Source organism: Sander lucioperca, chromosome 12 (assembly GCF_008315115.2).
Source record: "Sander lucioperca isolate FBNREF2018 chromosome 12, SLUC_FBN_1.2, whole genome shotgun sequence".
NCBI classification, from domain to species: domain Eukaryota; kingdom Metazoa; phylum Chordata; class Actinopteri; order Perciformes; family Percidae; genus Sander; species Sander lucioperca.
Window position 1 is genome coordinate 38388850 of NC_050184.1, and position 26693 is coordinate 38415542.

Genomic DNA, 26693 nt, shown 5'->3' on the forward strand with positions numbered 1-26693 from the left:
AAGAAAAAAGTACAGGCAGAAGACTGAACGATTTAAAAATGTACATGTGAACACTCAAATCAGGCTACTGCAGTTATTTTTATTTCCACATTTATTCTTGTTTGACTAAAGCAGTGGTATTGTTTCACATGCACCCAAAATCAAGCAACATAGAGCAGTGAAAGATTGTAGTGAACTTTATTGTTTATAAACTTGCCTACATTGGTGTGTGTGTGTGTGTGTGTGTGTGTGTGTGTCTGTGTGTTGTGTGCGTGTGTGTGTGTGCACACGTGTGACAGAAGGCATCATGTTGTGTGGGGCTGCATCCACTTGTATGTTCCCTCATAGCGGAATCCCACCCTCTTTAGGAGGTCATCCGCCTCGTTTGGACCACGACTGCGGACGCAGCAAAGAAAAGACAGGAAGGAAGGAAGAGAAATTAAATCACTAAAAAAGAAAATCTGCATTATGTTTTTATTTTGGTCGCATAAAACAGATCACACACACATAATTTTACCTTCCATATGTGTAAGGGATGGGGTGTGTCTTCTCTCCTTCTATTTGTTGAAGGAGGGGAGTGAAGATCCTCCAGGCCTCCCGCAACTCATCACTGGGTCAGAAAGAAGAGCAGTTCAGCTCAAAGAAATATCCCATTAAAATAATATACCTAGACAATGTACTACAACGGTAAATGGTGCAACAAACCTGCGGACAAAGTGCATCTGGTTTCCACAGAAGACATCCAATATCAGCCTCTCGTAAGCATCTGGAAGCTTCACGTTCTAGAAGAAGATGGCAGCAGTTGAAAAACTGGTAATACCTGCTTTTGCAGGTTCAGTGATCTTTTTTAATACGAGCGATACAAGGAAAATATATTAATAATTAATTATATTATATTAATTATATTATATTATATTTTTCCATTTCCTATAGTTTATGTATATTGTTTCTCCTATGTCTAATTAATGTGTATTTGTGTTATTCTGATGTGTGTACATTTTTCTTTTTAGCTGCTGTAGCACAGGAATTTCCTCAGTGTGGGATTAATAAAGTCTATCTTATCTTATCTTATCTTATTTTATCTTATAGTGAGTGGTCCTCTTCCATGTTGCACTGCCATGTTTGTTTCTACAGTAGCCCAGAACAGACAAAACAAACACTAGCTCTAGAGAGGACCTTTAAAACTTTTACGTTACCTGAAGGCCACCATAGGTTCTACTACACAGTTGGAAAGAGAGTGGTATTCAGTTGGTTGCAATCTGCAACCTCACCTACACACTGCTTCTTTAAGTTTATTTAGTGCATCTCTACACCTCTACCCTATTTTTAGTTTCAAACACCATCAGTATCACTGTGAGACATTGAATATCTATCAAATACTATCAAATGTCACAATAAAATCAATAGGCGTGCTATAATTATATTATGTTGAAGATCAACATTTGAATATTTAAATAAAGCGTGACCAACATATTTCAAGAATGAATCAAGTGACACAAATAATTACATTTAAATAAGTACATTCTGGAAACAAGTAAAACTTCTGAATTAGCAAGTTAACTTAGCACACTGACAGTAGAACAAAATCTGATTTTAAGACTGAACATTGGACCTAAATGATGGACCACAATAGATGCTTGGAGTTAAGTGTAGCACCTTGTATCTCCTCCTGTAGGTGAGGTCCAGCTCAGTCTCCTCTGGGCTGAAGTAAACCCCAGGCCTCTTGGTCATCATCTTCAGGTAAATGGCTTCATCCGGCTGTACCCGGACCACCAGCTCGTTCCTCTGACAGCGTTCGCCAAAGATGTCTCCTGGTACGTCAGTGAACTGCAGACGCACTTCTGCCTTATGTTCATTCAGAGCTTTACCGCAGCGGAGAATAAAAGGAACTCCTGGTTGATGTAATGATGACATGAAGGGTGCAAAAAAGTGATAGGGAGAAAATCAGAGGGGATGTCATGCAATGTAGACTAAGACAAGTGAGGAAAGATAAATAAAAAATGTTTTGCCTCACCATCCCATCTTTCATTCCGGACATAGAGCACTGCGGTGGCAAATGTTGGCGTGCAAGAGCCTTTTGGTACAGTGGGGTCGTCAATGTAACCCAGCTTGGAGGGGCCCTCACCCTCAGGGTCCCCCACGTACTGGCCGAGCACCACATCTGACCCAGTAACAGGAGCTATACACTTCAACACTTTCACCTACAGCACATTGATAACAGGATTGCAATGACATGGATGTTCTGGAACTTAAGACAGAGAATTCGCACAAATGATTTCAATTATTATTTTCATTCAATCATTGGTGTTACCTTCTCATCCCTCACGTCATCTGGGCAGGTGGAAGCAGGTTTCTCCATGGCGACCAAACACAGCATCTGGAGGAGATGGTTCTGCATGACATCTCTACATAAAAAAGAGGTGCAATCAGGGTAAGTAAAGGCTCTAGTGTTATAATAACATTTAACGTTTTCACTTTCATCTCAATGTATTGTCTCTCACCGAATGATGCCAAAGTCATCAAAGTATCCTCCGCGGCCCTGAGTGCCAAAAGGCTCCTTGAAGGTGAAGACCACAGAGGCCACACTGTTCCTGTTCCATATGGGTCCAAAGATGCGATTTCCAAACCTGGAAGTGAGAGAATAAAACACTTCTAAAATAAAACCCTCAATACCAGTAACACAGGGGGGGGATACTCCTAAAATCCAGAAATCTCATCTTTGGTGTTTAGGTTTACACCAGTGGTAAAGTGCTAGAGAACGTGTGTATGGAGCTTGTTACCTGAGCACCATGAGGTTCTGGACCATCTCTTTTCCCAGGTAGTGGTCTATGCGGTAGATCTGGTCCTCTGTGAACAGGGAGGAAAGGTGGGCTGACAGCTCCTGTGAGCTCTGGAGGTCACGACCAAAGGGCTTTTCAACAATTACCCTGCTCCAGCCTCTGTTTTACACGCATAGCTGATTAGAATAATGTCATCAAATTGCAAGTAAACTATCATTTAGTGTAACAGACACTGACTTGCGGCTCATGCAGTGGGTTCTGATATTTGTGCTGACAAAACTGTAGACAGTGGGTGGCAGGGCCAGGTAGAAGAGTCTGTTGGCGTCAGCTCCCCCAGGCAGAGATGACAGATGAGCGGTGAGTTGAGCGAAAGAGCTGTCGTCGTCATACCAGCCACTCAGGTAGGAGTTCTTACTGAAGAAGGCCGAGAGATGCTCACTCTCTTCATCAGTGACCTGAGGGAAATGTCGAACTATGATTCCTGAAAAGACACCCCAAACAATCAACAAGGAGCCTCAGATGTACTACCTTCATATGAGGCAGACATGCTGTCTTGATGTCCTCCACGGTCAGCTTAGTCCTTGCAAAACCCACAAAGTAGGTGTCATCAGGGAGCAGGCCATCTCTGAATAACCACCTAAAGGAAAAGGAACAGTGAAAAAGCAGCAATGCATAACACTGGCCAAGGGTCAAACTCCTCATACTACAGAGTGACTAAACATCTTTAAAGCAACTCTGTGTGCAACTGGTGTTTAAGCAGCAATTCTTTACTTACCATAAAGTTGGATAGATCTTCTTTTTAGCGAGATCCCCCTTTGCAAATAGTATAAATAAAAAAAGAGATCTGATCATGAGCTTCTATTTATAATCACTGTGGCTTTAAAGAATCAATCAAGAGTCCAAAGAGTAGGTAAACTATGAACAAAAGTGGTGATGTGGAGTGGGTGGATCTGTTGAGTAATGGGAGAACTTTGAACACACCCTCTTTGCAGGCCTCTGAGATGTCATTTAAAATCTAAATAGATTACTTGCTTTGACAAAATAAGGAAAACCAACATGGACGATAGAAAAAAAAAAAAACTAGATTTTGGAACTTGTGTCGGGCTCGAGGCCAAGAACAGGGGCCAACAACAGTCTGACAAAAAAGTTTTTGCTCCATAATTATCCCCTTCTTTCAATGCTTGACAAAGGAAACAGTAGATGCAGCACATTTCAGTCAACATGTGCTCATTCCCTGGCTTTCATTCTCTAATTACCACATTGCAATATTCCCCAGTGAATTGTTCTCCTGTGAGGCTTTGTGTCAACTCTGTTGGGCCCCAGTCACTTTTTCACTGTTAATATTTTAATGGAGATAGAAATCAAGATGGGTTAACTGACCTCAGCAAACAACACAGTTTGTAGACTTATTAAAATCTGAAACAGAACATTACTAGAGAGCTTTGTTAAATTGTGTTAAAGGGAAATTGCAAGTGTATGAGTTATACATTTAGAATAGTGGAAATTCAGAGGTTGAACTCACAGAGGCTCCCAGGATGATGAATATGTGTGCGTTGGAAGGACTGGTCAGCTCCTCTCCATAGAGCTCCCTCCTGAGCTGTCCAAACACCTCAGACCGGGTCAAAGGCTCAGAGCTCATCTTGGCCCATCTGGTCTGTCTGTCCCTACTGTGGCCACTCTCATCTCCCTATGGCTACATGACACACAGAATGGTCAAACTTCTATCGTCATCGATTGCAGAAAAACTCAGTGAGTTAATGCTGCCACCTATTGATGCAAAGAAATAATACCTTAATGTGACCGCTTCCTCATACTTTGCGATGCATGTAACCTCTCTCCAGCAGGTTGGATGTATGAGACGACTCCATGTGTTAAATCTGCACAGTCTATCAGATCCGGTTTGTCCTGCCTATTCATTTAAACTCACATTGCAGGTCTATTCAGAGGCTGAAAACAATTGGCAGGAATGTTTCTTGCTCCTAAACCACTCCTTGGACAAATGTTGCGCAAACATAACAGGTGCCTCTGACTGAAAAAGTCTTATTGCTTTGTTGCAGAACGAGCCTTATCAGTACATAACCTCTGGCATTGCAATTTTCACAGGATTATAAAATGAGTCATGAATCATGGCAGTCAATCTGGCTGTAAATCCAGATGATTTATTATCTGTAGCATCAGTAACTTCTAAATTAATCATTCTTTCAGGAAATCACCCGCTAAATCAATACCGACCATTACTTGGCTACAATAGTAAATAAACTACTAATACTATTCTCTAATACTAAGATTAGTACTGTACACATACATATTAATTAGGACAGATGAAAGTTTCATAGTGAAAAATATATTTCCCTATGAAACCTCCTGAAATGATTTCTAGATACTTCTATAACATAAATGATCACTTATCGAACACAAGAAAGTTTTATTTAAAAAAAAAACAGACATATCTTGCTCTTTAGTAGACTTGTGCATATTGTCATATTTTAACATTCATTGTCATGCAAAATAAAGTCACTAAATTGTCATTTTTCAAGCTGGAGTGTAAATTCACTAAAATAAGTTCATTGCAGTTCACAGCCATTGCCCCACAGTCCCCAGCCACCTTTAAATGTCTCTGAGTTTCCATTATAAATAAATTTAAAACAAGTTAAGGCCAACCCGAGCGTCTTCAACAGATGCAACTTTCTATTCTTTGTCCTCTATCTTTAACTGTACACTCAGTATGGCCACATGCCACAAACTTCACATCATGAAGCCCTTCTGGATCAATGTTGAGTTGGCTCTGTTGGCTCAGTCTGAGGAACGGAACACAAGGTGCCAGAGGTCACCTGATGGACAGACTGGGAGGTCAGCCGAAGGTCCAGTGCTGGTAGAGGTCAGCAGCATTACATTGGTCCATCTGAAGCTGGTCTCCTTTCAGCTGTAAACATTTCCCACTACTAGGATTCTTCAAAAGATTTTCCTGGAGGAGAGCATCAGAAAAAAGTGAATCAATACAGAAGCCTAAATAAATATCAACATATTAATATATAAAACTTGAACTATTCCTTTAACCATTCTATGCTGAATAAATACAACATTCATTTTCTTGCAGATTTAGATAAAAAGATCAATAGCACTCTTGTATCTGTCTGGTTAATATAAACCAACAGCCAGGTTAACTTAGCTTAGCATAAAGCAGGGGGAAATAGCTAGCCCGCCTACCAGCACCTCTAAAGCTTATACATTAACCTGTTGCATCTCCCAAAAAAATGTGGCTTTATGGTGGGCTATGTGCCAGAACACTTTTTGGCTGGGTGCACTGACTTCCTGGAGTCTCTGCTAGTTTTCCTGGAAAGTTGTCAGGAAGCTCACCTGTTTTCCCTTGTTTCCAGTGTTTATGCTAAGCTAAGCAACAGCTCTCTCTAGCCTTATATCAAATATATATGATAGTTATATCAATCTTGTCATCTAACTCTTGGCAAGAAAGCAAATAAGCGTATTTCCCAAAATGTCGAACCTTTCCTTTAAGTCCACCCTCAAGTGCCCCTCACCTCTGAAAAGACCCACTCCTGTTGTGGTGCCACACTGGTGCCCTTCCCCTTCAGCTGGCATAGCTTGATCGTCACTGGCTCTGGCTGGGGTGTGGCATGAAGACACAGCTGCTTTCCAATATTATGACGCAGCTCCTTATGAGATGAGTATTCAAAGTACTAGAAGAGACAATAATCCAATCAGAGACCAGTCCCAGAGAACATCAAATCATCTTCAAATCTTAATTTCACTTGTGTGAGTCAGAGTTGTACCTGGTTTCCTCCCATGTTGTGACACTGGTACATGATCACAGGTTTATCTCCATTGTTACTCTCTCCAACATCCAGACAGGTTTTAGATCCTGAGTTTCTAATCTGGTGCAAATAACAGACACAAAATAACAGTAAGGTACAGCCGGAGTTAAGAAACATGTGCAGTGTGTTATACCATTGATATGCAGATGCAGACAAAGAAAAATGTAACTCACTGCTCCGTATTTTAATGGGGTTAAGTCAGGAACAAATGCCTCTGGGTAGACTGTGTTTAAGTACCAGGTGAAGTTCTTGCACTGAAGCCTCTCTCTCAGATTCAGACGATCAGAGATGTCCCCAAACTTATTCTGCAACAGTGATCGGAGAGGGAATCAAAACAACCACTTACAATTACACTCTACAACTACACTCAATAACTACATTATCATATCAACTTGTTGCGGCACGGGGTATACATACTAGTCAAAAACGTGGTGGAAGAAGGGTGATAAATTGCATTGTTTCCACATGCGTTTAACATTTAAAAACTGTTACTCCTATTAGCAGGTCACACTGACCTCGCTGGCCATAACTGCAGCATTCTTGTTGCGGCGATAGTAGATCTTCTTGTAGTCATCCATCCAGACTTCAGCCAGGCGCACCTGGTTGCGAGTGATGACCTCTGTGCCCTTGGGGAAGGTGTGGGGGCTCTTGGTGCGGAAGACATGGCCCACCACAGAACAAGGGAGGATCTCGAGCTGACCCCCACACTGCCACACCTGTGAAATCACATTTCACACAGGTAGAAATTCAGACTCCAACTTGATACTGACAGGCAGACTTTGAGTAATATGCGAAACCGTGGGAGTACAGATAAAGAGACTAACCCTGAACGACATCTCCACATTTTCACCGCCCCAGATCTCCATCTTGTCATCGTACGTTCCAATGTGTTCAAAGTACTTCTTTGAGATTGAAAAGAGACCTCCAGCAAACGTAGGTGTTCTGAGATGTTCAGATACAAAAGCTTTAGACACTTAAATGATTCAGGATGTTCTGAGTGAAACCAATGTGATCCTTCTTACTTTACAGGGTAGGTTTCATCCTTGCGCCGCTTCTTCGCATCCTCAGGGATTGCCTCCCAGCCGAAGGACAGGCTCCAGTCAAAGTTCCCTCGGTTAAAAGCGCGGTTTGAGGCCACAGGCTTGTTGAACTGAAAGGTGTTGAGGTCAATGGTGGTGATCTCTGGACTAACCACAGCAGTGGGTTCCTCAACAATGCGGGCCAACAGGGGCTCTAGCCAACCATGGAAACACTCACCTAGACAGGGAGGACAGAGATCACTTTACAGAATATACAAAGTGACAATTATTTAGTACATTTTATTTGACGGCTGAAGACTGAGGGAGATGTATTCAGGCTGAAAATGATTTAAAACAGATGTGGTGCTGCACAATTAACCATGAAATAATCACAATAATGAATTCTACTTTCTGATATAAATTAATCAGGTGCCAAGTGTATGCATGTGCTCCAAATCAGACAGACACTCTAATCACAGGGACATTTTCTGACCAAACACATATGTTTGTTTCAAGCATGCTGTATTAAGCACTCTCTGCTTTCAATAAATTGTGGCTGTAAAATATATCAATTTAATAAGTTATATGTCTACTGAAGGTTTTACTGATAAATACTACGAGAAAGTTTTAAATTGGCCCGTCATGGATAAATAATGGACGGATGGTCCTTAATATTAGGCAAAATAATCACGACCACCCATAACACTGCATAAAAAAAACTATTTAGAGAATTATAGTAAATATGGAGACACTTTCTTACAGTAGTGTAAGTGCATGCACTTTAAGTAAAGACGGAAAACACATTAACCCTAACCCTGGCAGTGCTATTGCCCCAATAAGCTACACACAGCTGCTTAAAAACAGCCATTGTGGCTTGTGTATTGTTGTTGTTGTTGTTGTTGTTGTTGTGTGTTTTCTCACAGTGTGCGTCAAGAAAGGTTAGCACTTCGCCCTGAGCAATACTGGCACCCAGCAGCCTGGCAGTGATGAGGCCCTTCCTCTCCACCTGCCTCACTACGCGGACAATCTTCAGCTGACGCACATATTCCTCCAGTTGGCTCTTGAGGTGCTCTGCGCGAATAAAAACAACATTATTGTGTCTGTCTCATCTGGTCTTCATCTCTTAGGTGAACTCCAGTGGTTGAAGCTTTTACCTTGTTGGGTGTGGTGACAGATGCAACAGAGCACACTTTGAACCACACCCAATAGTTTGTACAGAGGTGAAACAGACTTCAAAGTTATGGCCAGAAGTTGTCAGTGAAACCATTATTTTTTAGCAATAATGGAAATAATAATAAAAAATAAAGCAGCTTGCTGCCCCAGAGAAGAAAAAGTGAAACAAATATATTTATACCTGAGAGACCACTGCCAGAAGAAATAGCAATGAAGTGGAAACGTTGCTGGTAACACTGGGTCACACTTCCCTTCTACGAGCATTTATGACCACAATGCATGCCGCACATTTTCACAAGTTTCAGTCTAAATAAATCTACCAACCACATTATTTAGATATTATTATATATTATAGAAGCAGTGTGCATAACTTATTATATATATTTATATATAGTGATAGTAGGCTTATAAAAAGGTTGAAAAGTGCTTATAACAATTTCCAGTATTATGCTGTACAATAATCCATGACATTTCCAAAAGTTAACAGTAAAGTTGAGTAACGTAAAAGCAGCATAACAGGTTGGATTGTAAAACACATTCCTATGCAAATGTCAGTCTTGTGGACATACCCATAGTAAAATACATAGCGTCATTTTCATTTACGACACCCCAACTGCCTGTAACTGTGTGTGCTAGCTGCTAAAGATCCCAAGCTAACATCATTCTTATTTGACTGGAATGCTACCCAAAAAACTCTGAAGGTCAATTTAATTAATAAATCACTTGTAACTTGAGACTTAATGATTTTCCAATTGTGCTCTGCAGCTGTTCCCTGCCTATACCTTTTTTTTGTCAGGAAGCTGGTAACTCATAATTAATAATTTTAACGCTTCTATGAAACATACTGAGTTTACAACGTTTAATTTTATTTTATTGTCACATAATTAAATAAAATGTCAGTACTAAATGGAGGGCAGGTTTTCTTTTCAGCATTACTGCTATACTATACTACGTTTCTCTCCTGCCGCGTAGCACTGACAGACAGTTCTCTACCTACACTGCTTGTCTATGAAATATTTCATTTACAACTTCCCAGCACTCAACATGTTAGCAGAACTGCTAAGCTTTCAAACTTGTTCCTCCAATAAGAGCAGAAATAACAATTATTAAAGTGATGTAAAAGTCAGTGAGTCTACTAGTTTGTTTGGTCCTTAGTTTGTGTTCATATTTTTCGCACCTGCAACACTGGCGTCATCTACCAAGATGATCTCTTTGAGCAGGAGAGCAGGAGATGTGTGCAGGACGCTGTAGACCGTCCTGAGGAGGGTGGACCAAGCCTCATTGTGGAAGACAATAATAACACTGGTGGTAGGCAGAGGAGGACAGCGACGAAACTTTCTCTCCACGCACCTGAGTGAGGTGAGCCATGTCAGAATACAAACAGCAAACAGAGACAGAGATTCAAGTGTGCGAGAGTGAGAGGCATATCTGATGAAATGAAAGTCACAGAAGGTCTTGCAGAGCCACATATAACAGACCATCGTTTGCTCATTGTGTATTTAAATAGTTGGCGAGCAGACTATACAAACATCTCATTTAGAAAGCCAAATGAAAGCTCTGCAAAAAAATTGCTCAAGGCCTATCGAGCCTGTAACATGTCCAGATGTCATGTCTGACATTTACAGTGCTTAGAAGTATTTAAGACAATACAGATAAGTTAACGCCTTAGGCCGGCTGCACACTGGCTGCGTGGCGTGAGCGTGGCGTTTCTGTTACGTGGCAGCTGCGTGCCGTTTTCTATGTCTTTGCACACCAGAAACATGTCTGATGCGGCACTGCTGTTGCTAGCCTTGTCTGTACACATGCTACAGAATATTTCGTTGGTCGGTCCTATTTCTAGCATGCACACGTTTTGAGACGTGCATGTCACGCAGGCAGTGTGCAAGCTCTAACCTGTTAACATGGGAGCCGAAATAAAAACGGACACGCCATGCAGCTGACATGCTCACGCTACGCAGGCATGTGCAGCCAGCCTTAGTCTCAATTACCCAGCAGTTTTTGTGCTTGCATTCAGATTAGCCATTTGACTAAGTGATTTTCCAGGATAATGGAGAGCGCAATATGAAAATACATGTAAATAATTTAATTCTGGGGGCGCCTGGGTAGCTCACCAGGTTGAGCATGTGCCCCATGTACAGAGGCTCAGTCCTTGTCACAGTGGCCACGGGTTCGGTTCCAACCTGTGGCCCTTTACTGTGTGTCACCCTCCCCCCATCCCCTCCCACTTTCCTGACCTAATCTGTCCTATAAATAAAGGCAATAAAAGCCAAAAAATTATAATAATTTGACCCCAGCTGAGACCCAGGATATTATTTGATTTGCTGTGTACATGTCAGCACACTTGTTGGTAAAACAGTGATTAGTCTACCATCTCAGTTTATTTTAAGGACATGTTCTTACTCTGGAGGCCTTGTGTCGTCGCCAAGACTACGGCTGAGTGAGATGCGGTCACTGGCAAACTGGTTGAAACAGTGCCGTTTCATACCCTCGTCCTTCTCCTGACCCTCCTCCGGGGACATGTGGTCTTTCTGAAACGCCTTCCCATCAGCCCCGGGGCTTTTGGGGTCCTGAGGCGGTCTCTCTAGGTGAGGTTTGAGCTCAGCCTGAGTATAGAATCCAGCAGGGCATTTGGCATCCTGGGTGGGCTGCACCTGTGCTGGTGAAGGTTTCTGCGGAGCTCCGATCTGGAAGCCAATGTTGTTAACAGCCTCTCGTACTATGACAATCACCTTATCCTTCTTGTCCACCAGCTCCTGAAACCAGGGGTCACCAGCTGGCGAAGAGCCAACATCCCTCTGGAGAACCACTAGGACAACCATGAAGAGAGTCCCCCCAAGGAGCACCAGTTTCAGGGGGGACATACGCCGGCGTAGGAACAGACGCATGTTTCAGAATGGGTGTTGCTCTCAAGGCTGTTAAAAACAGAAAACAAAACAAAAGTAATTCCCTAGACGCTGGCTGGTAAAATGTTTGTGCATGTTACCCGAGGGTTTCAGCCAAGCTCTGAAAAATGCTTTATTCAAAACCCAACTCCTCTGTAACCCTTACCTGCTTTGACTCACTAAGCATTCAGCAAAAAAAAAACAAGATAAGCACAAGACCAGTGTGTGCGTCTCTGCGTGTGTCATAGCAGCAGGTAATGTTGCCAACCTCGCTCAGAAACAGTCCCACTCCCACAGGACGGGTGCAGAGAACAAGGAGGAGGGGAGTGTGAATAAACACGCCACACCTCTCAGTAAACAACTGAATTCACCTGCTACGGCCACAGTCCACCAGGACCCACGTGGCAGCAGGTGGGCTGCCACACTGTTGGCCTCAACCTGCAACTCCCTCACCTGTTGATAAGTGACGCACAAAGCCTTGCCTAGACTCCTGCTCCAAAGACACCTCACCAGTAATGATCTGCAACAGGAAGTAGAGTTTGCTACGTGGAGCACGACAGGACCATAACTTCACCCAGCCTTGGCACAATAAGAGGCTGTTTCCTGCTATGTGATGTGAAACAGGATATCACTGCAATGTAGGACATCTGCATGTCCGTAGGTGATCACTGTTCAGTTAGAGACTCACTCTTACTTGTTCATAATTTATTTGCTGTATTCTCAAGCCAGCCTCATTCATAATTGATTCAAGAGGACACTCTTTTGGTGTTCCAGAAAAGGGACAGAACCACAGTCCAGTCTGCAGTTGTCTCTAATGGGTAACCAGTTGATCCAGTTTGTCACCATAGTTACGATAAAGCAGGAGGAAGGGAAAATAATCAACAAGACTATTTTAGAAATGTAATCTACATTATGTGGTCTTGTAAATCTGGATTGAGTGCCAAAATATCTTTATGCCCCCTCAGATCAACTTTGAGTATTTTCCGGAAGGTAAGTGTCAGAAACATAATTTTACATATTGAACAAATATCCTAGCCTTCTCTAACATTACACCTAAAAGTAAGATGAAGCACAACAAAAGGTGCCGATAACGTTACTGACAAAAGGCATAGCTTAACGTTACCAGGAAAATGAAAGAGGAAGTTTCCTTTCATTCAGAATATGTCAGTGTATTACCTCTTTTAGCGGCTCTAGAAATCAAATATTTGACAGATGATTGAAACCTCGCAGTCAATCTCACAAATGACATCGATATGCTAATGAAAGGTGAATATTATATGATTTCTAGATCTAAAAAATGCCGTCACTTACCTAAATATAACGAGCAGCTATCGCCCACACCTGTTTCTTTTCAGTTTCTTACAGTTGTCGAACTGGAGTTTTGAGCGAAGCAGGATACAGCAGTTGGGTGGCCTCCCGGCTTTTCCTTTGAACCCAACAGGTGCCATTTGTTGAAATGATTAGCTGGCGTGAGTCCCCTGCTGGCCGCGTGCGTCCTAAACTGAATTATTTCTGTACAGCACGTTAAAGGCAACAAAGGCGGCATTCGTCGAAAACAGAGCACGAGTTCCTGTATTGAAATGTCACACAAATCTGTAGGCAACCAAATGCGGAAGAAGAAACTAAAAAGTAAAAAAAAAGAAACTACAAAATACATAAATACACTTAAACTGTGATTATTGTATATATATATATATATATATATATATATATATATATATATATATATATATATATATATACACACACAATAATCACAGTGTAAAAAACAAACTTGTATACTAGTGTGTAGCCTATTACAGACACATTAGAAGTCGTTGTATCATGAGCCTGTTATAGTAACATTAGTGCTTTTTCATCAGGGATTAGGAGGAATTTATGTTGCTTAATTAATGTTCAGCATAGAGTGCTGTGAGTGAACACTGCCATTACCTCAACAGAAATGCATTATTTATGTGCAAGCAATTAAATACTCTCTCCTGTATCATCCTCTTGAAACTGTAGACTGATTTATTCAGAAAAGGAGAAGGAGGCGTCTCTCAGGTTACTGTCACAGGGAGAAATCTTGATTGCAGGCTGCTGATTGACATGAGAGCTAAATTAAAACCCAAACAAATAAGTGTTGTGAAATATCGGGGCAGTCGTTTTTAGTGAAAGAAAGAATACATTTGCTTAATAAGAACAAATTGAAGGTAGGTGGTGCACTAGTTCTCTTTTGTAAAATGAATTTTACTAAAGTAATTTCTACTGCAGAGATCTAAGAGATTGAACCAAATAAACACAATCAATGCAAAAACAGCCATTTATTAATTTCTTATCCAAGGAGAAATGAAACAAATCAATCATTGCACTATTTCTAACTCTGCCACTTCTTAAAGGAAAATGCAACCGTTTTTAGTTGACCTATCATTTTAAGGAGAGAGAGGGATAAGCAAAAGTGAGGATCTTTTTTGTAGCCTTTGAAGGCAGCATTTCTTTTTTGGCTGAGACAGAAAATTGATCATATCAACACCAGGTGTAAAGCTAATCTAAAAGTAAAATACACCTGGACTTTTCAGCAAATGTGATGTCCAATCAATTTGACCTCTAGTATAATGATTAAGCTCCTTCCTTAGTGCCAAAGGCACTGTAAAGAGTGGTTTTCTTTAGCAGTAGTTTCATTGTGGACAAAAATAGTCATTATTACATACATTCATATAATTGTTTTGAACGACTTATTTTGTGGGGTTACAAGCCTCCATGTGCGAAATACAACCAGATAGGGTCAAATACTGTTGTGTAAAGTTGTGAATGTTGGTCCATGAAGTATGCAGACCTTGGAACGGCATAATCTCAAGGCAATACTTGTGCGCAGAAGAAGAATTCCTGCATACAGTTAATCCTGAAGCCGTCAGGAAACCAGTTTACGTTCACACATTGTAACGCAATCCAAAATATACATCTCGTAGGCTTTTACTTATTTGGGTTGTAATGAAATCAATCAAAATCACAGTCCAGTAAAAGGCGCAGTAGACATACAGTAATTCTCTTCAAATGATCATTTGACACGAGAAATCAGGAATGGACACACAACTCTGAGGAATAATAAAAAAAAACATGCCTTGCAGCAACCAGTTTGGCAAGAAAGCATTTTCATACAATATCATAAAAACCTCACAGTGAAAAGATACAGTATGCCCCTTTTATAGATAAAGATCAGCATTCAGCTATGTGTGCTCATACCCACACACACACACACACACACACACACACACACACACACACACACACACACACACACACACACACACACACACAAAAACGTTACATAACAGTTTCAGAATCTCTCTTCAGTACTGGGATACTAATGCAACTGTTCTTCCTTCATTTCATACTTCTTGTTTTGTCTTGAACCAAAAATACATTGCAGGGAGGAGCGAGTAATCAATCGTACATTTCAGTGAACCACAGACAGCCTTGTATCCAGACTGTGGCTAATCACAGGCTAGAAGAAACAAAGAAAGCCCTGATAAGAAACACAGACGTCCGAGCCAAGGTTATTGTGAGTGTCTATCTGCATTTGTGTGCATGTGTGTGTTCTCCTTCATGAATAAGTCGACAACAACAAAAGTGTTCGTCCCTATCAGTGACAGTGACGTTACCGTGGCCTTTGCTGACAAAAGATGAATAAATTACTTAAGCTTACTGTACTTTTGAATAGAATCATTAGTATGTGTTTCATATCAAACATTTGTTCTTTGGTCATTTTCATCCTTCATGTTGTCCTTGCATATTTTCTTTTAAGTAACAGTTTAGTTTTTTTGTATATTTATTCTTTTTTGTACAAGGTCATCACAAAAATCCATCCGCACGAAATTAAATAACGACTCCAGATGAAATACTTGTACTATTGCTCATAAACACAAGCGTAGCCACTTTCGTCCTAAGGCAAATGGGCTTCGTGATCTCTCGAGCAGCTTGGGAAAAAGCCTTCAAACATGAACGCCCTACATGTTTGCATCTGAGTACGTGACAACATACAAGACAGGCCGAGCTTGTCTCTGTTGGCTGTCTTCTGTCCCCAGTGTGTTCGCACTGTGCTTCGGTGCTCATCGCCGAGCTGACCACTCTGTCTCTCTGCAGTCTCTGTCTTGTCAGTGCAGTGGGAGTCAAGCTGTGGTCGGCCTGTCTGTCGTTAACTGCCAGCGGGACCGCTGGTGAGGAAGTAAGTGGTCATCTCCCCTTTTCCCTTCACCTTGACAACACCTCGACAGTCCAGCTGGTATCCGTTGTTGACCAGCACGTGGTATAAGTCTGTGGTCACCTAAGAGAGGACACGGACATTTGACACCCAGGACGTGAGACACTCAACCCTTCCCAAGAGAAACACTGTCGGCAGTCCCAGTTTCACTTCCTAAAGTGACTGTGATAAGGAATATTAGATATACTGTAGATAGATAGATATTGTATGTACATTTTTGTTTTTATTTCACATTTGCTTTGGCAATTTAAACTTGTTTCCCATGCCAATAAAGCCCCTTTAAATTGAATAGATAGATAGATAGATATTTTGTTCCAGACATTTCATAGACTTAACAAAGAATCAATTAAACATGAAAATAATCAAGAGTCTAGTTGACGATGGCTGTAGAATGGATTTTAATTTGTAGTAACTCATACTGTTCAACAGATGGCAGCATTGTTCTAACTGTAATCTTTGTAGCAGCCAATTTATGGATTTGATTTGGGGCAGGAAAATCTCACCTCATCTCTTAGCCAGGCTGATGTTCTTCACACATTTCAAAATGAGTGTTAACATCAACTATATATCCATGAATGAAATGATGAATATGACCTAACTGACACTGCTCCTTTGACAAACATGCAATGGCTGTTCACATCTCTTTAAGACTTTAAGAATGTAGTAATGCAGGGAATTCCAATTTACCTTTTTTGCCCTGTCCAGAAGGACATTAGAGCACCATTTCTGCTAGAGATCAGCATGTTGGGCTGACAAGGATTCTTGCTCAAGGGAACTTCTGCAGAGCAGATGTCTAAACTTAAATCCTGAAGCTGAAGGACTTTGCACGGATTGTATCTGCTATGATACTTTTAGAGTATAGGCAGATGACTTTGTCCCTTTCAGAAGCAACAAACAATATAACTTTCAAATGTACATGCCTTGGAGTGCTAAACATCTCTCGGTTAGAGGAAATATGTCTGCAGTGTGGCCATTTTTTGATTTTGGTATGAATAAACACACTTTAATGTTGGAATGACTAATGACAACAGCATAATGACTAATTCCATCAGTAACTGGATTAGTATTCTGCCATGGCCGAATTACTTAGCACTAACTAAAACTGCAAAATGCTTAAGTTGTAGAAGAGCTTGGATGCAGTACCTGGATGCAGTCTGGTACTCCTGTGCTGTCCATCCGGCTGGCCACATTGACTGTGTTCCCCCAGATATCATACTGGGGTTTCCTGGCTCCAATCACCCCTGCTACCACTGGCCCCATGTTCAACCCTGAGAACAAATCGCCTGGCTTTGTCAGTCATACTACTTACATCATATAAACTCAATTATAATGCTGTTTCTAAGGAAGTAGATAACTGTAGTTCTCCTTGGACTGGGAAAAGGATGCCAAAGAAGATTTATCAGATAATGTCAAGTGCAATCTCTACTACCTTGCAGGCTTACCTATCTTCATCTGGAAGTTGTTGAAGGAGTGCTCGTTGATGTATTTCATCTGCTCCCTCAGCCTCATGGCGTAGTCAGCCAGAGCCAGGATGTGTGAACGGCCCTCTTTGTCATAGGTGGAGTCGTTGAGGCCAGAGGCTGCCATGTAGGTGGAGCCGATGGTCTTGATTTTCTCCAGCTGACGGAACTTCTCCTCACTGATGATCTAGAGATTGTTAAAGTGACAGAACAACACAGACAACCAGGAAAAGGTGATTGTAAGCAGCATAAAACAAATATATAATTGCCACAACTTGCAGATCTTATCTAATAAATGTTTTCTACACTAATTTAATTTGCATTCATCTCTCATATTTTCCCTCTCTTCTCACCTCGTCAAAATCAGCAATGATCTCGTTGAGCAGCCTGAGACACTCCACCCCTTCGTTGTTAGCCTCCAGCTCCACGTAAAACTCAGAAAAGTTGCTGATGGAGGCAAACATGACAGCGACGCACTCACATGACTGGTAGTACAACTCGTCATTCCGACGCTCCCGTGCAAGAAAGTGGGCGGCTACGTCCTTGGGCAGGATATTGTGGAGCAGGCGCCGGTTGTACGCCTGCAGCTCCTCCATCTCCTCCTTCTCTTCTGTGGCCTGAGGAGGGGGGAGATATGTAGTTGCTTAGTCTCAATATGTGACAATATGTGGACTCCTGAAGTAGTCACAGGTGTTGATAGAGGCCTTTTTCATGGAAGCTATTTGACATGTCATAGTAGGAAAAGCACTGGTGTAAACCATAAAATGAATGATGGCTAAATTCCATTTAGCTGCTTCAGTTTCAGGGTCCTGGTATTGTGCATGCTGACTCACTGTCACACTGTCGTGACTTAGTGGGACACTTGAATAGTACAGAGCCATTGTTAATGTTATTACTAACCCTGTGCTTTTCCTTCTATGACATGTCAAAATGTCTGCTGTGAAAAGGCCTTTTGGTAAGTTTAAAGTTCTCATATTGTGCTTTTTGGCTTTTTCCCTTTCCTTTATTGTGTTATATATCTTTTTTGTGCACATTATAGGTTTACAAAGTGAAAAAGCCCAAAGTCCACCCCAAAGGCACTTACCATCTCCAACAGAAAACACTGTTCACAAACTGCTCCAAACAGCTCTATTGTAGTCCAGCCTTTACTTCCGTGACGAACGTGCGTCACTTTGTAACACATGTTATAATGCTCGCCTAGCTGCTAGCATGGCACACCCTCATACTCTGCTTCTGACTGGCTAGTAGTCCTTACCTAGCTACTGCGCATGTGCGACTCCCAACAAAGATGGAACAGAAGTGCGATGCCTCACTCTGTACTAAAACAGAGAGCTCAACACACAGGGTGAAAAGAGGAGCTGCAGAAATGTGCAGTACAACAAAAATATGGTGTTTTTTGAAAATTAAACCATGTAAACCTATTCTGGTACAACCTCTAAATACAATTATGAACCTGAAAATGAGCATAATATGAGCATATAGTATCTTCAGTTTTGTTACTGTTATTCACAGTTTCATTTACCTGCAGCTTCCAGAGGAAGTCAAGGCGTGCGGTGGACTCAACCTGCTGGCCGTGCAAGTAGAGAGCCAGAACAAACACCGTCAGGATTACAGGGGTCATGACCTTTAAGGATACCTTGGTCACGCTCTCCAGGCTGAGGGGGAAAAGAAGAGTTGACAAGAGTCATAAATTAGTATCTTGCATGGGGGCATGGGAATGTGTGCAACCTGACACATACTAAAACATACAACAAGTGAAAGCTACTCACCACTGTTCTGCAGTTTCATTGAAACCAGGCCTATAAAAGACAAGATAAAGTCATGTCTACTATGCATATAAATCACTGAAATGATGCAGTACAAAATAAAGAGAAAACAACTTACTGTTGTAGAGAATCATTAATAGGTGATAATTGCCTGAGGAAAGAAATTAGAACATATTCAAAAAATAGGAATAGAGCCCAACTGGTAAAGGAGAAAGTAGGTCTTTTACAATCTAAACCTTATTGTGTTAAAGTAGGCCATGTCCAACCTAAACCACAGTATTGTGACACAGGAGCTGAACTATTCAGGTTGAAAATTGGAAAAGTGCGAGTGTACTGAATGTGCTTGTATATATACAGTGTGTGTGTGTGTGTGTGTGTGTGTGTGTGTGTGTGTGTGTGTGTGTGTGTGTGTGTGTGTGTGCGCGCACGTGCGTGCGTGCATATGTGCATGCGTGTGTGTTCCTTGCAGGGGACTCACATGGTGTTGGCAATGACCAGCAGGTCTGCGTTGTCAAACAGGGCCACCTGAGGCCACTCAACCAGCAGGAGGAAAGTGAGCTGGATGAGCAGCATCAGAGCCAGTTTCCCTATGCTGCTGATGTGGAGGAACACAGAGCAGGCCAGCAGGGTCAGCAGTACACTGTAGCTGAAATACTGCAGCAGAGAGGAGACAGCGAGGGAAGAGGAGGAGGAGGAAGGTTAGGTGAATATTCTAACATACTTTTCATGCACACAGAAAAATGCACACAGGCATTTGTATGAACACAAAGACAATATACACACATGCTAAAATGTTATGGGACTGACCTCTGGGAAATGGCAGGGCATGGCCTGGCTGGAACACAGAGTCAAACCGTCCTCTGCTGTCTTGGTCAGGTTGTGCAGCAGGCAGAGAGTCACTGATGTGTTCAGCTCATTGGCCACACATTCCTGCAGTTTCTCTCTGCTGCATGTAAACTGGCAAGAAAAGATGACACAGTCTGTCATTTAACCGTCAGCCAATAAAGGTGAAACAGCAAGAGACACAAACATAAATGTAATGCTGAAAACAGAAAGCCAACAAAATATCCTAGAAATATTTGTAATTTCTGGTCAATTTCTAAGGCAAATATGTAAGCCCCTTCCCTGATTTCATCGTGGGGGACAACTTGAAACATCGGTCCCAACTGTTCCATGATACAGAAAATGACAAAATGAAGAGCTGTCGTCCCTACCATGTTAGCAAAGGAGGAAATGAAGAGGAGGAGGATGGTGAAGACGCCCACCAGTGTGCTGTTTGCACGGGACTGGACTATTTTCTTGGTTACAGTCTGTAATGCAGCTGGGAAGAGCTTGAATACAGACAGCAAGGAGAAGATCAGATAGGATAGAGTTAATACCATTAGTGAGGCTAGCTGAAGACATATGGTAATGATTCTTATCTAAAGATATCTACGAGAGAAATCATATAAGTGGAGAAGGCCTTTGTTTCTCACTTTGATGCAGGAGTATATGGCACAGATGAAGAGGATGTTGATAAGGATGATGAAGATGCTGATGTAAAGACCAAGCATAAGTGTTGTTCTGCGGAAGAGAAGAGAACTCATTAGGATGTATAACTCTCATTAATTCCTCATAAACTAATCAAGGCCACATTTCCTATCCACAATTAGGTATAAAGTATAACTTGGAAACTGGGAAAGGCAACTTGTTGGAGAGAGCTACTTACTTTGGAAAAATGATAATCTGAATGAAACAGATGCAACAGAAAACAAGTAGTGTGCAGGCCACATATCCCCCAAAACGATCATCGACCTTTTTAGAGTACTGAAAATAGAAAATCAATGTGAAATAAGTTTCCTCGTAGCTCAATTAAAGAAGAAAATAATCAATTCAAAAAAGTTTATTTACCACAGAATTATGGTGAATTTCAAACCAACTCCAATCAAATACCAACCTTTTTCTCGAGTTCGACGGTCTGAAAGGTGAGTAGGAACTTCTTGACGTGATCCTTCCTCAGCTGGTCGATGCTGCGTGCGTCGATGGCCCGTCCAAGAAACTCATCCACCTCATCCTCAGGGTTCAGCGCCTCCTGAGCGCAGCGGCTATGAGGTAGATGGAACAATAGGTCACTGTGTGGTGTGTGTTTGTAACTGTGTGTGAGTGTGTATGAGGGAGTTGGCCTATGCTGTGACAGGCAGGATGACTCAGAGCTAATATGGTATTAGTGCTGGGTTGGATCTGACTGTATAAAACCAACAACGGGCTCAAAAGTTAGACTGCTACAGTGACAGTCTGCCAGTCAACCGCTAATAACGAAAGCCACCCCAATAACAAAAACTGGAGCCAAAACACTCACTTGTCTTTGCTGGATGCTTCATCGATGCCCTGAGAAAAACAAAAAACAGAAAGTTAAAATGAGACCAAAAATCAGATATAGTGCAGATAAGAGAACGGGAGATTGTTGTGTAGCCACAGTACAACTGAAAAATAGACAGAGACCCAGACATCTGCACAGCTAATCCCTGAGAGCCAGACTGATGTTTTAATTAATGCTCAGAGGCTTCAAATTACACCCTCTTTGCCCCTAGGGCTCAAAACCTCTGAGAAGGAGAGGACAAAAGGAGGAGGAGAGGGGGAAAATGTAGGAAAGACAAGGAAATGAGACTTGTAGAATAAAGAGAGGGAGGAAATGGGAGAGAGTGAGAAAGAAAAATATATGCAGCTGCAGCCTGATCAGATTAGCTTCAGTAGTAGATGCACTGGGAATCCCTGGGAAATAATTTTGTGGCCGTGAATATTGAATAGTTGTTGTATGTTGAAAGGAATGCTACATAAACCTAACAGGATCACCAAAGTTATTACAGTTCATCTTGTGGGGGAAATTTTAGACAGATACTGATATATCTCGAGCCACGCATGACAAAAAAATAAATACAAATGAAGATAGCATAAGGTATATTACAGTAATAGAAAGTTGGAAAGAATTCTGGCCTTTGAGGACATAATTAGAAAGGCCTAATTTGACTTTAGAGAGTGGAGATGATGACACAGGAAATCAGATATAGAAAAGCATCTAAATGCTCCCTGCATGTATCTCACCATCTGCCTGAAAACTTTGGACTCCTTAGTTCTGGAGAAGGATCTGTCAGGCACCCAGCGTGGCATCAATCCCTCCACAGAATTTGCACGTGCTCGCTGCATCTTAGCCATCATCGCTTTCTCCTCTTTCTGGAAGTGAAAAAACCCCACCAGAGTAAATGCTTTGACAAACAAGGTCTTCTATGCCAGGTGACAAGCTATTATATTGTTTGTGTGAAATATGGCACTAGTGTGAAGTTCTGAAGAGGTCAAGCAGGTAATCAAGGATGTGTGTGTGTGTGTGTGTGTGTGTGTGTGTGTGTTTGTGTTAACTAACCCTCTTCTGGCTGCAGCCCAGCACCAAGAAGGTTTCAATGTTGTTCTCCTTCACGTAAGCATTCCTCTCTCCTCCAAATCCTGGCTCCACCTCGTAGTCCCCGTTCAGATACTGTAGTGTGGCTTTAGTGATGTGGATACGCCTACACACACACACACACACACACACACACACACACACACACAAAATACAGTGTGTAAGAAACAAAACGAGAGAGAACACGTCAGTGCAGTAGCAGGTGGAATAGGGGGGACTTACCCAGCCTTCCCCCCGGCCTCCATTTGGTTGGCAAGCGTCACGTCGTTTGACCAGACGTCAAACTGCCACTTGCGCAGGCCCAGCACCCCACAGTGAACCCGCCCACTGTGGATGCCCACTCGCATGTTCACATTAACGCCTGTCACCTCTCTCACCAGCCTGCAAATGCACACGCATGCACACACTATTGTCAAAAATGTAGTGTCACCTTCAGGCTCACAGTGTCCCTTCTATACCCCGTGCAGCATAAACAAAGCAAGAAATCTTAACTTAACCTTCACTGGAATATTACTATATGACTGTAAGGGTGCATGTTGTCGTTTTGAGTGTGTGGATCTTTGTGTTTCAGTGCATTAGTGTGTTTGACTCACGAGATGGCCTCAATCATGTCTACTCCCATCTCCACACAGCAGTGGGCATGGTCAGCTCGGGGCTCAGGCAGTCCTGACACACAGTAGTAACAGTCCCCTAGGATTTTAATACGCAGGCAGTGGTTCTCCTGTACAGTAAGGAGACATACACACACACACACACACACACACACACACACACACACACACACACACACACACACACACACACACAATATATATTCAATTACAGCCAAAACGCAGCATGCTCATGTCAAATATAGAGCTGTTTATGCATAATTTAGATGACTTATCAGTCTCAGCATAGTCTAATTGATGTTTAACACAATGCTTAAGTACCCCCCCCCCCCCCCCCTCCTTAACAAGTACATCATGTTGGCTTTGTCAAGGCTACACTCAGCAACAGTGGCTCAAAGTTCTGCTGAGAAAATGGCGGGAGCAGGTTGTCAGCTCTTACCCAGGCCAGCTTGTCAAAGCGAGCGAACAGTTCGTTCAGCGTCATGACCAGCTCCTGGGCCGTGCACTGAGAGGCCAGGCTGGTGAAGCCTTCAATGTCTGCAAACAGTATGCTGCAGGAGAGGCGATTTTGGTAGGTAGTAAGGGAGAGGGTCACCAAAACCGACAGAGAGGAAAAGAAAGACAAAAGGAGAAAGAGAATGAGATCAATCAATACAGTATAGAGTTAGTTAGCATGGTCTAGTGCTTCCCTCCCTCCTCACTGTCCAGCTGCCATGTGAGTAAGGGCGAGAGAACGGCAGACATTTGTTCAGCTCTGGCTCTCATCATCTAGGCCAATGTAGGTCACCTCCTTCAGCCCGTCCCTATGAGAACACCACCCCTTGTCCCCCTGTCTGCATGCCTTTCATTGCTAACTTTTGATAGTAATGAAAGGCAAGGATAAACAATACCACTGACATTCTGAATTTGAGTTAAAGTCGACAGATGGCGCTGTTGGTCCCATGAGGTCATCCACTCAGGGAGAATTGGCCCTTATTTACAGCAGTCCAGAGCCTGTCTGCATCTCCCACCCTGACCAAGGCTGTGAGCCATAATGCAATCATAGTCAGTTCATACAAATTACAAACAAACATATTTGCTCACATACCCCTAGTATTATCTAGCCATGCAGTGGATGTAGTTTTTGGCATGCAGTTTTTGTTCTATTTATCAAAGTTTTGAGATATCCGTTTCTGCTGTCACAGTGAACAGTTTATACTGGAACTACTTTCTACTGTATAAATAGTCTCAAAAAGCGTACAGCATGATCAGTGGATGCTACTGAGTGACTGGTAGATTGTTTTGTAGAGAAAGATGTAGAATTTTATTGCAGCTGTAAAAAACTTTATGTGATCACCAAAAACAAATTATTCACTTCACCTTCATTGTGTTGGGTGGCAGCAAAAGACAAAAGAGACAAATACAACCAAAACTTCCTGCATGGCCAAATATTACTAGGAGTAAAGTGAAAATATTCTAATTATTAAAATAAAAACAGGCCGACAAAGGTCGACGGTGCGGGACACACCGCACAAACTGGGCAACAGTTGGTCGCCATCGGCCCAACTAAGAACGACGGCCGAATTTTTTGACCATGTAAATTAGTATAGTCACACCCATAATAAACATGTTTACGTAACTTATAGATAATATTGATGAGCATTTCAAGGGTATATGGACTGACCATAATATATATCGAATATAGGCATTAGTGATGCAAACAACATAATCGGAAAACAATAACTCAGTTGTTGTCTGGTGTTGGAGCTTTCACAAAATTACTTGTGCATAATTTAAAACTTGGATAATGGAGTGTTCCTGTAAGTTTACACTTTAGTAGAGCATCGGCCTTGCAACAGATTATTCTAATAAGTGCATCACCTGCACCTATTTGGGTCACCTTTAACAGCAGATGGCTGCTGCATCCTCGTTTCATTGTCCCCTACCACCATCCCCACCATCCCCACCACAACCTCAACAGCACCGACTGGGCTCAACGGTAGGCCAAAGGATGGAGAGTTTCAACCAGCTCGGGAGGTGAAATCCAGTAGTGAGGGCCGAGACAGTGTGCCAGCAAACTTGAGGTCTGCCTCCTATAATTTGCTACAGAAAGCATAGCAGTGTGCCTAAGTCAATATCGTTACTGCAGCCGGTGCTGTCACTGTCAATAAACAACAACATGCATAATACATGCTGTCAGGGAAATAGCTGTTGGAGTGACTCTGTAACTGACACATCAGTCAGCAGAGTGAGGTGAAATCCACTGGTGCTAGCTGTGATAGCAAAGTAGATAAGCTCTCCAACATTTTCCTGAGGGGTGTTAGTGCAGTTGTGTGAAAGTATGTATGTGTGTATCTATCTGTATTTACCTAACATTGTCGTGTTTTTGAATGTAGATCTTGTGGAACATCATATTTTCCTTCTTGGCATTGATATCCGCCTTCATCTCCATGGCAACGTGTCTTGGCAGCACTGACAGAAGTAGGCGCTCCTGAGAGAGAGAGAGAGAGAGAGAGAGAGATACTTGAATAGCTTTGTCTCATATTAATTTGATTATTACCTTTGGTATATTGTTATTATTGTTACTTTGGTGTTGAATTTGTATTTGTATTAATTTTGCATGATTCTTTGGCAATATTGTTTTTGTTACAGTCATGCCAATAATTGAGAGAGAGAGAGAGAGAGAGAGAGAGAGAGAGAGAGGGAAATTAGAGAAAGAAAGACACAGAAGGAGCCCATTCATTTTCATCGGTTTCTCCTGTTAAGAATGCTCAATGAGTCACTCTGCCTCGTTGGCATCTGCGTGGGAACGTGTTAGTCAAATAGAGAGGAGTGGAGATACGTGTTATACTTCAGAGCATATTGCTGACCTAAAAAAAGAGACAAAAAAAATTAGACTGGAAAATGGAGAAATCGCTTGTTGCTCTTTTGCATTTGTTTAGATTTCCTCCAGGACATGGGCACGACTGCCTCCCTCAATTATTTGCTTGAACATGCATGTGTTTGTGTGTGTTTATGAACTTGTGCATAATATGTGTACCTGCTGCTGGTTTTCCCTCTGCAAGTACAGTCTGGCCTGGATGTATCCTCTGGTTTCCTGGAAGGCTTGTCGCTGGGAAACCTCAGCAGGGTAGTGGGTACAGATCCCGATCATGTTAGTGCACAGGAAGATCAGCACGTTGGCACTGATCTGGAAAACACACACAAAGACGACAGAGAGTGAAATGCATGCACATGTCACATCACAGTAATACAGTGAACTCTGCCTGACCTGGGTGAGGTCAATAAACAAAATCAATAACACTCTGTGTCGTAGGATTTACTGCAAGGAGAAAAATTCCTCAAATGTCTGAGGGGCCATTAGATGTGATCTCGTTAGAGATGATGAGCGTGGCCTCGTGGTTGCTCCGTAAGAGGACATTCTCCTCACGTCACGCTCTGAATGGTAGATAGGAAGCCCAGAGGGTTCACTGTGATGCATGACTGGGGACATGTGACGTGTCATATTTGACAACAACTTTAGATAGTAGTGAGAAACAGA

General features: G+C 42.1%; 3 protein-coding genes across 6 annotated transcripts in view; all 3 read right to left on the minus strand.

Moving 5' to 3' along the window:
* Nucleotides 1-73: 73 nt before the first annotated feature.
* LOC116039333 (glucose-6-phosphate 1-dehydrogenase-like) lies at nt 74-4471 on the minus strand. Its single transcript, XM_031284080.2, has 12 exons — nt 4282-4471; nt 3535-3572; nt 3288-3396; nt 2997-3214; nt 2760-2918; nt 2481-2606; nt 2291-2384; nt 1994-2180; nt 1636-1871; nt 685-761; nt 497-589; nt 74-375 (listed from the first exon to the last, which is right to left on the minus strand). The coding sequence occupies exons 1-12, from the start codon at nt 4396-4398 to the stop codon at nt 285-287; spliced, it is 1545 nt and encodes a 514-aa protein (XP_031139940.1). The 5' UTR covers nt 4399-4471; the 3' UTR covers nt 74-284.
* Nucleotides 4472-4890: 419 nt separating this feature from the next.
* galnt6 (UDP-N-acetyl-alpha-D-galactosamine:polypeptide N-acetylgalactosaminyltransferase 6 (GalNAc-T6)) lies at nt 4891-13231 on the minus strand. 3 transcript variants are annotated; one of them, XM_031284053.2, is made up of 11 exons: nt 12975-13231; nt 11182-11693; nt 9959-10131; nt 8530-8679; nt 7612-7846; nt 7414-7531; nt 7105-7305; nt 6763-6894; nt 6548-6649; nt 6296-6454; nt 4891-5724 (listed from the first exon to the last, which is right to left on the minus strand). In XM_031284053.2, exons 2-11 carry the CDS (start codon nt 11664-11666, stop codon nt 5611-5613), a joined length of 1869 nt encoding a protein of 622 aa, XP_031139913.1. In that variant the 5' UTR covers nt 11667-11693; nt 12975-13231; the 3' UTR covers nt 4891-5610. The 3 variants fall into 3 exon arrangements, with proteins under 3 accessions (XP_031139913.1, XP_031139917.1, XP_031139914.1); XM_031284057.2 differs by having other exon boundaries at nt 11182-11686; nt 12975-13225; XM_031284054.2 differs by lacking the exon at nt 12975-13231 and adding an exon at nt 11830-12336.
* A 716-nt stretch (nt 13232-13947) lies between these two features.
* The window catches only part of LOC116039341 (adenylate cyclase type 6-like), a 32102-nt gene continuing 19356 nt past the window's right edge, over nt 13948-26693 (minus strand). For both annotated transcript variants that reach the window (XM_036008316.1, XM_031284095.2), the window contains exons 4-24: nt 26193-26342; nt 25522-25643; nt 23613-23724; nt 23156-23283; nt 22785-22943; nt 22527-22668; nt 22211-22339; nt 21468-21496; nt 21066-21213; nt 20838-20935; nt 20605-20692; nt 20344-20460; nt 19937-20086; nt 19608-19783; nt 19248-19280; nt 19133-19162; nt 18886-19018; nt 17717-17980; nt 17346-17550; nt 17047-17171; nt 13948-15966 (exon numbers count right to left, since the gene is read on the minus strand). In XM_036008316.1, the coding sequence (XP_035864209.1) occupies nt 15838-15966; nt 17047-17171; nt 17346-17550; nt 17717-17980; nt 18886-19018; nt 19133-19162; nt 19248-19280; nt 19608-19783; nt 19937-20086; nt 20344-20460; nt 20605-20692; nt 20838-20935; nt 21066-21213; nt 21468-21496; nt 22211-22339; nt 22527-22668; nt 22785-22943; nt 23156-23283; nt 23613-23724; nt 25522-25643; nt 26193-26342 (2667 nt within the window). In that variant the 3' untranslated portion in view covers nt 13948-15837. The remainder of the gene's footprint in view (nt 15967-17046; nt 17172-17345; nt 17551-17716; nt 17981-18885; nt 19019-19132; nt 19163-19247; nt 19281-19607; nt 19784-19936; nt 20087-20343; nt 20461-20604; nt 20693-20837; nt 20936-21065; nt 21214-21467; nt 21497-22210; nt 22340-22526; nt 22669-22784; nt 22944-23155; nt 23284-23612; nt 23725-25521; nt 25644-26192; nt 26343-26693) is intronic.